Raw genomic sequence first — 13,972 nt, forward strand, 5'->3', positions numbered from 1 at the left:
GAAGGAGTGAGAGTCCTTCCTCACCCACCCCATTTGAAACACCTGTGGAGGGTGGGGCCTGGCAGCTGTATGAGACATTACAGAAGCAGTCCAAGGCAGCGGGTCTGTTGTGAGTCCATTTGGGGGAGGGGCCTTTCCTTTTTGTGTGCGTGGAAACAGATCCTGGGGTTTGGAAATTTTAAATGGGGCTGGGGATCCAAAATGGCAGAAGTTACAGAGCAGGTCTAAGACGTTACAGAGCAGGTCTAAGCAATATTAATTTACCAACCTGAGCCTGCTTACTATAGTTTATTATAGCTTCTTAGGAGCAGTTTGTTAACCAGTCTTACTTAAGATAGCTGCAAGTTTGGGTTAGTCTGATCCTCAAAGAGTTATTTAATATTGTATTATTAGGTTGTCATAGGACAGTGGTGGCGAACTTATGTAGTCCATGAACATCTGGAGTGCCATAGGTTCACCACCATGGCCATCAGAATTTTATACTGTAAGAGGGGAAGAGAGGGGTAAATATGGGGTTAGCAGTAGTTCAGTTGACGTGCTACAGTTTGGCTCATTAGGTAGTGGCTGTGTAGCCACTGTTCTTGCCTCTTTCTGCATGGCCAATTAAACCAGGATAAACCCAGTAAAAAAAACCTGGATGGGGTGGGACTTTGCATGGATCCCGATCCTAATGTGGATCCGCTACATGTCCCCCCCCCCATTTTTCAACAATTGTGTTATGTGTAAGCTGCGTTAAAACAAGAGAATCGCACAAAACGTGATTCTCGAAAACCCCTTCCCCAACTCCCATCTATGGAGCCACACAGGGGAAATGTGTGGGATATTGGGCCTGGGAGATTGGTCCTACCTGCCTTCAAAGCTGCGCTTCACAGGCTGGTAGGGGGCAAAAAGGCAGGCAGGGAAGAAAAAAGCGCCTTCATGTGAAGCTGTGGACAGCCAGCCATGCGAAGGGGTCGGGGCAAGGGCAGGTACATGTAACCCCCACCTTCCCCCCGCTTTTATTGGCCTGTGCAGAAAGGGCCCTTGTGACAACCTAGTTGAGAATCAGTGAGGAAAAGAATCCTGGGGAGAGACTGGCTACTATGGCGGCTGATAGCGTGTCAGGGATCCCAGTTCTTGTGGGGCAGAAAAGGTGTGCTGACAGGATGAGTCTGAATGAGAGAAGGGGGTTGAGACAACATATGACTAGTCCCCGTTCTGACCTCATTCCTATTCCCAGATCTGAGGGTTGTGGGCAACGGTTTTCCCTGCTTCATCATTGGTGCTAATGAATGCCAGGTCCATCAACAATAAGATCAATGTCCTCAGGGATAATCCCAAGGACCAGCAGATGGATCTGACATGCATCACAGAAACCTGGGTTAAGGAGGGTGAGACAGTTGCTTTGAGCATGCTCGCTCCCCCAGGTTTCATGTGCCTTCACCAATGCTGAACACAGGGTCAGGGGTGTATGTTGGCCTGATGTGGGGGGTCTTGGAGAGACTGGGTGTCCTTCTGATGTACCAGTGGCCTAGTGCACCGGCAGACAGCCTGTCCCAGCTGCTGGAGGCCATCTCAGGGTGGGTGCTGCGTTCCCCAGGCCTTGTGCCATGCGGCTGTGGATCTAGTGTCATCCACAGTGACACTAGGCCTCTCTCTTGTCAACACTGATCCCACACATTGTGCGAATCACACCTTGGATTTGATTTTCAGGGTGGGAATTGATGTGGTCGTATCATCTATTAGTAGAAAGCCATGGTAGGACCATTTCACCCTGAGGGTTCAGGTGGAGATGCCGTCCTACCCCAGTCTAGGTGACGAGCAGATTTTAGCTTGCCTGCAGAGACTTATGAATCCACTTGGTTTCCTAACTGGCCACACACCTCAATCTGTTGCCTGTGGAGGGAGCATTATCTGAAGGCCATATTTCAGTGGAATCAGCTTTTCTTACACTTCTGGAAGGAAGCGTTGAGTTTTTCCAAGTTTTGCTGCAAGCAAATTGTAAAATGAGTCTTAGCAAGACCAACTTCCCCAAACCCCCTAAAACAAACAAAACCTAGGTATTGAGGGTAGAGGTGGCTTTTATTCCCTGACAATATTACACTCATACACTTATTTATACCCTAACCTTCCTCCAAATCAGTGAAGGAAGGATGAGCCCTTTTACCCTTTCAGCAATGCCGTGAGATGCATTAGGCTAAAAGACAGTGACGGCACCAAGTCAATCAGCAAACAGCAATTCCGAGGGGGGATTTGGATTCAGTCCTAATCCAGCCCTCTAATAGTTATACCACATGAGGACCATCTGAAATGGTTTATAGACAGGGCTCAGGGGACTGCTGTGAGAGACCAGTGGTCCATTTCTATGTACTCTCCGTGGGGCCCTGACCATGGGGCCCTGATGGCTCAGGCTAGGTTGATCTCATCAGAACTTGGAATCTAAGCAGGGTCAGTATTGATTAGTATTTGAATGGGAGAGCACCAAGAAATAACTGGATCATTATGCAGAGGAAGGCAATGGAAAACCACCTTAGTTAGTCTTTTGCCTTGAAAACTCTTATCAGTTTGGCATAAGTCAATTGTGACTTGACGGCACGATATGCACACACAATCTCTGTGGGAGAGATAATTCATAGCGTTGGAGAGTCACTGAGTTCATCCCACTGAGTGTCATCAATATGCAGATGCAACCCTGCTCTATGTTTCTTTATTGATATTGCCCAATGATGCTATGGAGAACCTGAGCCAGTAGGGATGCCAGCTCATCTCTAGACAATAGAGATTGAGGATTGCAGCTCATCTCTAGATGATAGAGACCAGTTCCCATGGAGAAAATGGATGCTTTGGACACTTGGGTCAAGCCCTTCCCTGGGGCCACCTCCAAATCTCCAGGAGTTTTCCACCCTGGAGCTGGCAACCCCACCTGTTCCATTCCCCCACCAGTGGTTGTGGGGACCTGGCAACTTTATGTTGTGGTTAAACATTGAAAGTATATCCTGATGAAACAGATGGTTGGAAAGACTGAGGATCTGAAGGACATCATACTTTCCTCATTTGATTGGGGTCAGCTGACCTTCACTGACTGAGTTAAGAGTCTGGGAGTTATACTGGATCTAGCATTATTACTGGAGAAGCAAATTAATTCCGCTGTGAAAAAATATTTTCTTTTACTTTCACTTAGCCCTGAGGATGGCTCAGCCACTTGACCTAAAGAACCTGGTCAAGTGGATCAATGACATGGTAACCTCAAGGCTAGGCTACTGTAACACACTATACATATTACTCTACTTGAAGACAACTACAAAACTCTACCTGGTACAGAATACCATGACTTATTTACTATCAGGAACTAAGCAGAGTACACACATTATATCTATTCTGCAGCCCCTCCCTTGATTACCAGTTGGTGGAAGAGTTTAATTTAAGATGCTGGCGATTACCTACACAGTTCTTCATAGTTCAGAACCCACTTATATAGTGTATCTCCTCTCTTAATATGTTACACTAAGAGCTCTTTGCTCAACACAGCAAAGCTTTCTGAAGGTGCCACCCTGCAAAGTGGTAAAAACATCAGCAGCTCATACTTTAATTTTCTCTGCTGTGGCCCCCACCTAGTGGAACCGATGGCCTGATAAAGTGAGAAAAGCACCCACACTTACCTTGTTTTGTAGAACATGGGAACTGGCACTATTCGTGGCATTTACATCAAAGAAACAGGTGTGAACAATATAATTATGTAGGAAGGGGACTTTCTCTGTGGGTAATAAGGTTCTAATTTTAATTTCCTGTAAAACTTTTAGGAAGCTTCTTTTTGCTCTCCCTTTCTACTGCACAGTTGACAAATAAAATAAATAAGTGAATTCCCATCAACCTGATCTGCGATAGCTTATATGTTTCCCCTGGCATGGCAAGGGGGAATTTCAAAGGCCCACCCGAGTTTGAGGAAACATCTGGGGTGAGGGGGAGGTTAAACTTCCTCTATGCTGTGGGAATGCCACTTATCATTTTAAAAATGCTACAAATTTACTCACAGATCCTTAAGCATTTTGTCTGGGGTTGGCCCTTAGATTACAGCAGGGCAAACATCTGACCTCTGCAAGTCTGAGCATTCCAGGGCTGCCTTATTGCAGTGTGGGAATGTGGATGACATCACAGCTGTTGTCTGATGACTCGGCTGAATGTTGTAGGAGATGTTTTTCCACTAGTGGAATGAGGGGAGATTGATTTTCAGGGGGTCCTTCCTTCCGCTGGAGCCTCCCCCCAATACTGTTCATAGAGGTTCCTTGTTCCCCAGCAGCAACGTTTTGGAGATAATTTTGAGCTGCAGCAAGAAAAGAGGCAAGAATTCCTATTATGCTGACAGAAGGTCCCTTCCATTGGTAGAGATTTATTGCAGGATCCAAGCCTTCATGTGCAAGCTACAGAGAAATGTTGGCCCCTTTTGCACATGCAGAATAATGCACTTTAAATCCACTTTCAAAGAACTTTGCAGCTGGATTTGACTGTGCAGAATAGCAAAATCCACTTGCAAACAATTATGAAAGTGGATTGAAAGTGCATTATTCTGCATGGGTGGAAGGGGCCGTCAACTGATTTCTACAAACGGGTTTCCAGTCATTTGGTTTGGAAACATTTCTCACCATGTAGGTCTTCAAGGGAGCTTTGAAATACGTTCGCACAAACTGCACGCTGACCCTCCACCCAAAACCAACCAAACCTATTATTTGATGTCTAGACTGGAGGGTGCAGTGTCTCAGTCCCAGAATCAGTGGTGCAGCAGAGAACAAGCTCCCCACAGAAGCATTTGCACTCTGGTGACTCAAAGGCAAGAATCAAGGCTCCTCCTGATCTATTTGTCCTCACCACAGTTAATGGCAGTTCTTTGACGCGGACAACTTAGAATCGCTTAGAATCATTTTTGCCCTTGTTATTTAGCCTATCCTCCCTCTCCCGCTCAACTAAATGAAGGCAATCACCTGTGTCATTTTAACTTATGAAACGATGAAGATGGGGGAATTAGCTCGTGTGTCACTGGCATAGTCATTATGAACAAGAAATGGCATCCAAACATCCCAGGCCGTCACCATGTTGCTCTGTTCTTTCTTCCTTACTGTTAGGTGAGTCACTGTGTACAGCTGCTGCCAACATAAAATAGCCCAAATCCACACGAAGCTGCTAGAGACAGATGAGGCTTGCAGTCCCAGGAAAGGCCCTTGGAGTGTGAAAATAAATCAAACGGCAACTCTTTCTGAGCCTTAACTTTCAACACTACATTTTTCTTGGTTCCCACTTATTTTCAATGCAGACGCTGCCCTGCTGAGTTGCAAAGAAACCAGCTTGTTCACTCTCCAGATTCATTTTCAGCACATATTCTGAATATCTGCATTCATATTGCTGCTAGAAATGCTCACGTACGCACAACAGAACAGCAACATATGATGCAGGACGGACTAAAGTACGTGATAATTTTAAAAAACAGGACCTTCACTTGCTGTATTTTAACTTTTGCTGTAAAAGGCACGCATCACTATGACTGAACTAGTTAGACCAGACTACAAATTTCTTCACCTAGCATTCTGCTAGCAGTCTACCAGTTGACTCCAGGAAGCACAGAAGCACACCATGTAGTAGCCTTCCCTTATTGCTTACTCTTACCACACAGTATTCAAGGATAGACTACCTCTGGATGTGGAAGCATCAATCAGTTACTATGGTTATTGCTACACAGAACACACACACACACCAATTTATTTGCCTAAGACATGGGTCCCCATTGTGATATCTATGGGTACCACGGCACTTGCCAAAACCTTTCCTGGTCTTGCTGTACATTTTTAGAAAGTAGGCAGGGTCAGGTGGGGCTAGATCTGCTAATCAGTTTCACTGGGTAACTTTAATGTTCTCAGGGGCTAAGATATTTTGTGGGTTATGTAGCATGGGTCTGCAACCTATGGCTCTAGAGCCAAATGTGGTTCAGGATGGAATCGAATAGCAACCACACTGCACCACCAACCTTGACTTTTGGAATTGGGTCTCAGAACCTGAGACAGCTAGGACTAGGTGACAAAGGAAAACGCAGCAATGATGATCATTGCTGGGGTTGTTATGGAGATGGGGAAGAGAGGGAAACAAGGATGAAAATTAAATTTCTCTCTCCTGCAAGTCTTGCAATTACAGGGCAGGTGCAGTGGTTAAAAGCAATGGACTCTAACCTGGTTTACTGTGTTTGATTTTCCACTTCTCCGCATGAGTGGCAGACTCTAAACTGGTGAACTGGATATGTTTCCCCACTCCTACACATGAAGCCTGCTGGGTGACCTTGGGCTAGTCACAGTTCTCTCTGAACTCTCTCAGCCCTGACTACCTCACAGGGTATCTGGGGAAGAGAAGCCACTTTGAGACTCCTTACAAGACAGAAAGGCAGAATATAAATCCAACTCTTCTTCTCTTCCTTATTTATAGTTTTGTTTTTCATTGTTGGTTTTATAGATCTATATGTATAGTACACATACAGACTGTTCTGTCTATCCAATATATCTTGTTTTTACATATAAATGTGTCACACTGGCACAGTTATATGCAGGATATAACTGGAGTAAGGAAACATAAAATGGCAAAAAATAATGAGTCAAAAATTTCATTAACACAAGTTAGAAGCAAAAGAAAAAGGACACTTTGGTGTTTTCCCCACAGCCAAAACATCCCTGGGGGAAACCGGGATCATACATACCGGGATGCTTCAATCTCAGTTTCTCCCTCCACACCGCAGCCCGTCAGTGCGTTCAGGCCGGGAAGAAGAACTCTAGGTGATTATGTACAGCCCCCGGTTTACTTTCATTTTTCTCGCCAACATTTCTGTCCCGTTTTTTTGCCATTTTGATTGGCTGCAGTCAGCAAGGTGGAAAAAATAAGCTGGTCTGTCTCCCCCGGTGTTTGCATGGGAGTGGCATCGGTGTGGTTTTTAAAAAAAGAACCCCCCAATTTAATTGTTTTTTTAAAGGTGAGGGATAAGGGAAATCTCACAGGGCGGGCCCGAGTTAGACCCAGCAGCCATGCGGAAATCATGGCCAACCCGGGATGATTCACCTCCTTATCCCAGGATAAATTGACCATGGGGAAAACGCCTTTGAGGTTAGAACAGAAGCGATAAGAAATGGCAGGACTCTTTCCTCACATTTCAGCAACTAAAGGCAGATGAGGAAGCCTTAACCTTTACCCCTTCTTCTTCCCCTAATTTGACAAGATTCAAGCAAGTAGGAGCAGACAGCTAAGGTGCAGAAGTTGGTGGTCATAAAAGGTCCTATCTTCAAGAGTCATTTACTGATGTCTTGGGGGAAAGTAGAATGAATCAATGGACAGAGAGCCCATGTTCAAATTCAAAAAGTTCCATCCATGGTCAATTCAAAATACATTTCCGTCTGTTTGTGTTGCTGCTGTTTTTAAAGTTGCCAGCTAGATAATTTACTCTTGATTCACCACAAGAACGTATCATGAGCAACATGCCTATTTTAACACACAAAATAAGGTTGAATCTCTCCTCCTGGCCTCGACAAGTAGCGTTTATTGGAGGCAGCCTTTGAAGAGTCAATTATTTGCCAGGAGTGAGCCTTGTAGACTTCTGCGTGTTGAATCACCTGCTTATTTACAAATGCTAATATTAGGAAGCAACAAAATGAGTATAGAAAGAAAAACAGGTGCTCCCAAAACCCAATCCAGGCAGCTTCCAGAAAGACATCGGTTGTTCTACTCCCTTTGAACAATGAATATCCACTTGTCATGGAAAATGGCGGCATTCCAGACAACTGGCAATCTAAATGGACCAAGGGGATTTTGCTCCAGTAAAATTGCTGGAGTCAAAAAGTCAGCAAGGAAAGGGTGCCCTGGGATACACATTCTGACAAACATGGATTTTAGGAAATGTGAATTTATGCTCTGCAGTACTGTGCATGTAAGAATGTGATTGTTTCATTGCATGCTCTAGTCCCATTCTTAATTTGTGGGGATATTTTACTGCATAGGTGCAGAGGCTTTTGAGAGATATTCCACAGTGATTCATAAATGGTACCATAAACATTGAAAAAGCAGGTCTCAAAATGTGGGATGACTCTATAATACAGTGACATCACCAGGCACACATATTAAACATAAATGTCAGCGTGCCTTCAAGGGCAAACAAAATCATCCCTAGATCCACCAAAAATTGTGGTGATTCAGTGAAGCATTTCAATATATGCTTAATTTTAAGCACCTTATATTTTCCTACTTTTGACAAAATTATGCCTGTTTCAAAACAAATAAATACTTCAACACAGGAGGGCTGTAAACATGATTACTAAACACATAAGCAATGGCTCAAGGCCCAGTTTAAATATGAAACTGGCTGTTGAAAACCCAGCACAGGAAATAGCATGGCTAAACAACACTGGAAAACTGGATCATGGGATGGGATCCTATTACAGTCGCAATTGACTTGGGAACTAACTGCTGAGTTTTTGTGCTGTGACGGACTCCCAAGGAAAACCGCAGAGAAACAGCATTGAGAAAATAAAATGCAACCGTCTTGCTATTGGCAAGGTTAAGCCACAGATAATAAAATGAATTGTCCCAAAATGTTTGAGAGACTGAATCGCTTGCCAGTTAGTTCCCAAATAGAATTAAAAAGTATCATGCTTGATGTTTAAAGCCCCCAGATGCTTAGATCCAGTGTATGATGTATCTAGAGCAGTAAAATCAATGCAAACAATTTTAACATCTACAGATTACAGATATGACAAGTGAAAAAAAGAAGTCAGTGTCCAACTGAAGGAGTCATGAAAATCCAGCATCATGCAATTTTCTTTTTCAGCTTAAAGGCAGTTTTGTTGATCAAGGAAATGAGGCTGAGAGAAGGTGCATTCTTCTAACACTCCTTCTAACAAATCTTCCTCAATCTAAACCCTCCTTGTGAAGATACTTTTGCCTCCATTAGAGAAAAAAGACAGATTCGGAAATAACCACACTTGGCAGGGGATAACTGATCAGGGAAACAGAGCAAGGAGAAACTGCCCCTGGTATCATTCCCCATGTTGAATTAGGCACCTAATATGGCTGCTCTTAACTAAAAAAAAGAAGCAGCAGCAGCATCACTGGAGAACTTTCCCCTCACATTTATACAATATCAAACATATTCATACAACATCAAACAGATAAAGATCTTAGTTCCCATGCTGGACAGGGATTTGTTTCAAAAAATCTGGTGTTTGAGTTCCTCATAGAGAATTTCAAATTATAAGCACGTCTTTGACCTGCTGTGCATATATACTTTTCTGGGCAAGTATATACATTTCTAGCTTTGGACGTGTGTATAACAATTTTACTGAAAGATATCACAAGAGCAGAACTTACGCAGGGATCTAACATTTAATTTTCTTCAGTACATATGACACTGGCTGGTACTGAATCAGACCACCAGTCAATCAAAGCCAGTGCTGTTGACTCAGACTAACAGCAGTTCTTCAGAATCACACGGTGGGGTCTTTCACATCACAGGAGCTGGTCTGCAGGGAAGCCGGGGGTGGGGCGCAGTGGCGGATGGCTCAGGTGGACGGTGGCTAGCTGGCTCCTGCCCTCCCTGGCCTCCCTGGGAGAGGCAAGAGCCAGCCTGCAGCCTCAGCAAACACCTCAACCAGTGAGTGGAGCTCCAGCACGGGGTGAGCGCCAGGCTCTGGCTGGGTCACCACACCACCGGCCAGGACCCACCATGTGGCAAAATGGTGAGCGCATGGGCACATGGGATACCTCATGTCCCCATGGGTGGTACGCCCCTGCATGGCAGCAATTGTTCATGTCAGTTTGTACATTTTAAAACAGGATGGTGTCATTACCCAGTCATTATTCAGTAATTTACCTTCAGGATTTTTTTTTTCATCTGTAACATTTACTTCCCAGTTAATTAAAACCAAATTAAATGCTCATGATGACTGAATTTGTCTTTTTAATGCCTGGAAGAGAAATGTGGGGATGCTTCTCACATATTAGCTCTGCACTAAATAACTGCAGTGCACACCAGAATATCTACTAACTCAACATGTCATTTTTACTTACTTCAAACAACATTGTAATTTTCTACCCTCTTTTATGTTTCCTCCTCTGCATGTAATGCAAGTACTGATACATTTGCCAGAAATCCCTTCGCCTTCAGATATATGACAGTGCAAACCTGATTCCATGATGCAATGTTTCATTAGCAATCCATGAAATGAATATTTGCGTATCATGGATAAGTTCATTATGGAAAAAATGTGAGGCGGGGAGCCTCTTTCTCCTGACACATTTTTTGTCCATGCTGTCTGAACAAAAAAATGAGGGAGCTTTTTAAAGATGCCCCCATCTTCGGGACATAGAAATTATTTGCTACTGGATTCCCTGTGTGGACAAGACAATCCAGTTGTGATTGACTGCTTTATTTATTTATTTAAAATATGTTTGTGCTACCTTTCCACCGAATCAGGGTCCACAAGGTGAGTAGCATTAAAACATTTAAATAATTAAAATACAGTGAAAATAATAAAATTCAATGAAAAGCACATAAACAAACCGTGCTAGAAGGAGGGACAATAACCATTATTGGGGGTATGCCAGACAAAACAAAAACGTCTTCGCTTCCTGGCAAAAGACACCAACAGAGGGAGACCAATTAATCTCTCCAGAGAGGGAGTTCCAAAGTTTTGGTGCCATGACAGAAAAGGCCCTTTCTTGGGTTGCCACCCATCTAGCTTCAGATGGTGGGACAACTGAATAAGTGCCTCTGAGGACCACCTATGTGAGCAGGTAGGTTTATTGGGTGGAAGGTGGTTGTTGAGGTATACTAGTTGCAGGCTGTACAATGCTTAGTGCTATGAAAACACAATGTCAGCTGATATGTGCATAGAAATGGATGAGCATTCACATCTGTGATCTCCAGGTGCATACTTCAGAGCTGATATCTCAGGAAGATCTTACATGTTCTTCCCCTTCTGCATTTAATCATTGTCCAGCAATTCTATGCTATACAGCAAAACCCAGAAGCCAATGGCACATCTATTTTGGCCATAACATCCCTTTTTCAGCAGGTAAGTGGAACACCCCTTGAGCTACTGGATAATCTACCCACTGTACATCCTTTAAAAAAAATTCTGCCTCTCTTACTTATGCTGTCTGCCAGAGCTTATCAAAATGTTTTAAAATCAACCAGCATCTAGTTTACAGATGTTCTTATGCTTTCTGTCAGAACTGCCTTAATTTACACCACAAATAATAGTCCAACATTTTCATCACAAACATCCAGGACATGGGTGACAAGAATTCATGTCACTCCGCTGTCAGACAGATGCAACTATAAGGTTCCCAATCAACACGTACCTGACAGATTCTGCAGCGGTGATTGCAATTAGCGGAAGAGTCCGGAGCGGAAGACTGGTGGGCCGTGCCATGGCCTCTGAATCACCTTTCCTATCCCAATCTGCTTGTTCCAGCTGCCTGAATGCCAAAGGGGGAAGCTGGAGTGTACGACAGGAAAGTCTCCTGACCCGGTATTGCTCCAGTCCTTGGAGAGCCCCTTCCTCTTCATTATGGGGGAACAGAGTTTCTTCAGACACCTATAACAACAAAGAAATATGTCATGGGCTCCATCCATCATTCTTCACACATGTTTTGTTAGCAAAGTATTACAAGAAAGGGCAACTAAAAGCCCAGTTTTAATCACACACTTTCATAGCACTGACTAAAATGGGATTCTGTTCCATGCCAGTGTGATTTTAAAAAAACAGTCGAAGAAAAAGCAAAGGTGATGCCATTGTCACTATCACGGCCCTGAAAGAGCCCTTTGTAAAGTACCTCTGGGCCAGGAAACACATGAAGTATTAACCATAGCAAAACCAGCTGCTGGAATTGTGTTATAATTCATATTCTCTCATTGGTTAACTGTTTAAGTTAATGGTCAGCCTAAAAATCTGTGGCCACTAAAGACAGCACTAAGTTGCAAAGCACTTTCGTGTATTCAAGCCATATAGGTCTGTGGCTTGAGGAATATTTAACCACCAATGTTCCTTGGTGTTTATGGCATGTTTATGGATTCCTGAAAACTCAGGTAGCACTGCAGCAACTCCTCTATTGAGATTTGTGAACATTATAACCTGTACATAGACCTATAAACCCATCTGTCATTCCTCCACAAATTCTAGGCTAGAATATTATTCTAATACCTGCAAATGGCCCTGGTGTAAATAAAGAAACTTCAACTGGAGCAGAATGCACCAGCTCATCGTTCCAACACTGCTAATGGCCATCCACAGACTATCTTGGCAGAAAACCCATCTACACCTTCCTCCAGTCCAAAGCACAAGCTCCTGTCTCATATTTGCTACCAACAAACACCAACATGCACAATGCGAAGTGGTGGTTCAACAGGATAGAAATATATTTTACAAAATCATCTGTGCTATGTGAATTTTAGCTGACAGGATAAAACTGTGAGGTAGCTACAGTCCATGGAAGCCTGATGGGGAAAAAATGATGATCACTGTGCCACTGGACTTCCAGAGAAGTAGAACCATTTCCATCAGGCTCACAATTTTCCTACTCAGCTTAGCTTAATCTTTAAAAAAAAACTATAGTTTAAAAGCAAAACTTAAAAAAAACCAGATAAGCACTTTATCATTGTTCAGTCAAAGTCTAGCCAAGGGCAGGTTTGGAATTATGATAGGTTTGCTGATCATGTAATCTAAATCTAGGACATTGAAATCATTTTAAAAGATTTCTTGATTCTCAGCTTTTTTGTGTTTATTCATGTTAAAAGGAAGACAAAAACCTCTTGTCCTGCAAATGAGAACATTTCCTTTGCTAAATAACTCCATCCTCTTATCAACAAGCTTGTTTCTTCTGAAATACATGAGAAAGTGAGAAAGACAGCTCCCCCTCCCCCAACCCTTTTCTGCCTGTGAAAGTGCAGGCCCTTCCTGCTGCCCTTCCTGCTGCCACACCATGATTGCCCCATTCACACCAAACACCAACTTGGAAGGTTTAAAAAAAAGGAGTGGACAAATTCATGGAGGACTGAGCTGTCAACAGCTGCTAATCATGACAGATACCTACGTCCTCTAGTACCAGTAATATGCTTTTTAAAATCAATTGTGGGAAGGTATTCCACACAGCTTTTTCCTCAAAAAATCCTCAGGACCACAGGTGTCAAACTCGTGGCCCTCCAGATGTTATGGACTACAGTTCCCATGATCCCCTTCCAGCATGATAGATAGGCTGTTAGACAGTGCTGGGGTGGAGTCAGCAGTTGTGGTCCACATTGGTACCAATGACATTGGGAAATGTAGCCGGGAGGTTCTGGAAGCTAAATTTAGGCTGCTAGGAAACAGGTTAAAATCCAGGACCCCCAAGGTGGCATTCTCTGAAATGCTACCTGTTCCACGCCAAGAGGGCTTAGCCAGGGGCAAGCCGGAGATACAGGGTCTCAATGCGTGCGGATGAGAAGGTGGGTGGTGCAAGGCAGAGGGCGTTTCCAGCTTTCTATTGTCAGGAACTGGGGAACCTTTTGGGATAAGCAAGCGCAGGCCTGGTACACAAAAGCGGGACGCGGGCTTCATCTTAACTGCTAAAGAGGGAACCAGGGTTGCTGGCCAACATTAAAAAAAAGGTGGCAGAACAGCTTTTAAACTGGATCCCTGGGGGAAAGCCAGACAGGAGCTGAGGTGAGACTTCGTCTGGAATACAGAGTCCATGGGGATGCAGACAGAGAGGGAGGTTTTTTCTAAATCAAACCACATTCACAAGTGAGGAGCACAGCAATAATGATAAGGGATAGTGTCTACAAAAGGCTAGGAGGGCAAACACACATAAATCCCCAGGTTAGGGACAGAAACAGAGGTATACAAGTGTCTCTATGCTACTATGTAGAAGCAGCTCTCAACCTAAAATGGGGGGAGCTGGAGTACAGAGTTTTGAAGGAGGACATTGATATAGTGGG

General features: G+C 43.8%; 1 protein-coding gene across 1 annotated transcript in view; it reads right to left on the reverse strand.

The window, feature by feature from the left end:
* PDE4D (phosphodiesterase 4D) overlaps positions 1 to 11,484 on the reverse strand; it is a 565,399-nt gene extending 553,915 nt beyond the window's left edge. Inside the window, exon 1 of the mRNA XM_048504158.1 lies at positions 11,359 to 11,484. Coding sequence (XP_048360115.1) covers positions 11,359 to 11,429 — 71 coding nt within the window. The 5' untranslated portion in view covers positions 11,430 to 11,484. The remainder of the gene's footprint in view (positions 1 to 11,358) is intronic.
* Between the last annotated feature and the right edge of the window lie 2,488 nt (positions 11,485 to 13,972).

The sequence above is a fragment of the Sphaerodactylus townsendi genome, linkage group LG07 (genome assembly GCF_021028975.2).
Source record: "Sphaerodactylus townsendi isolate TG3544 linkage group LG07, MPM_Stown_v2.3, whole genome shotgun sequence".
In the NCBI taxonomy this organism is placed as follows: domain Eukaryota; kingdom Metazoa; phylum Chordata; class Lepidosauria; order Squamata; family Sphaerodactylidae; genus Sphaerodactylus; species Sphaerodactylus townsendi.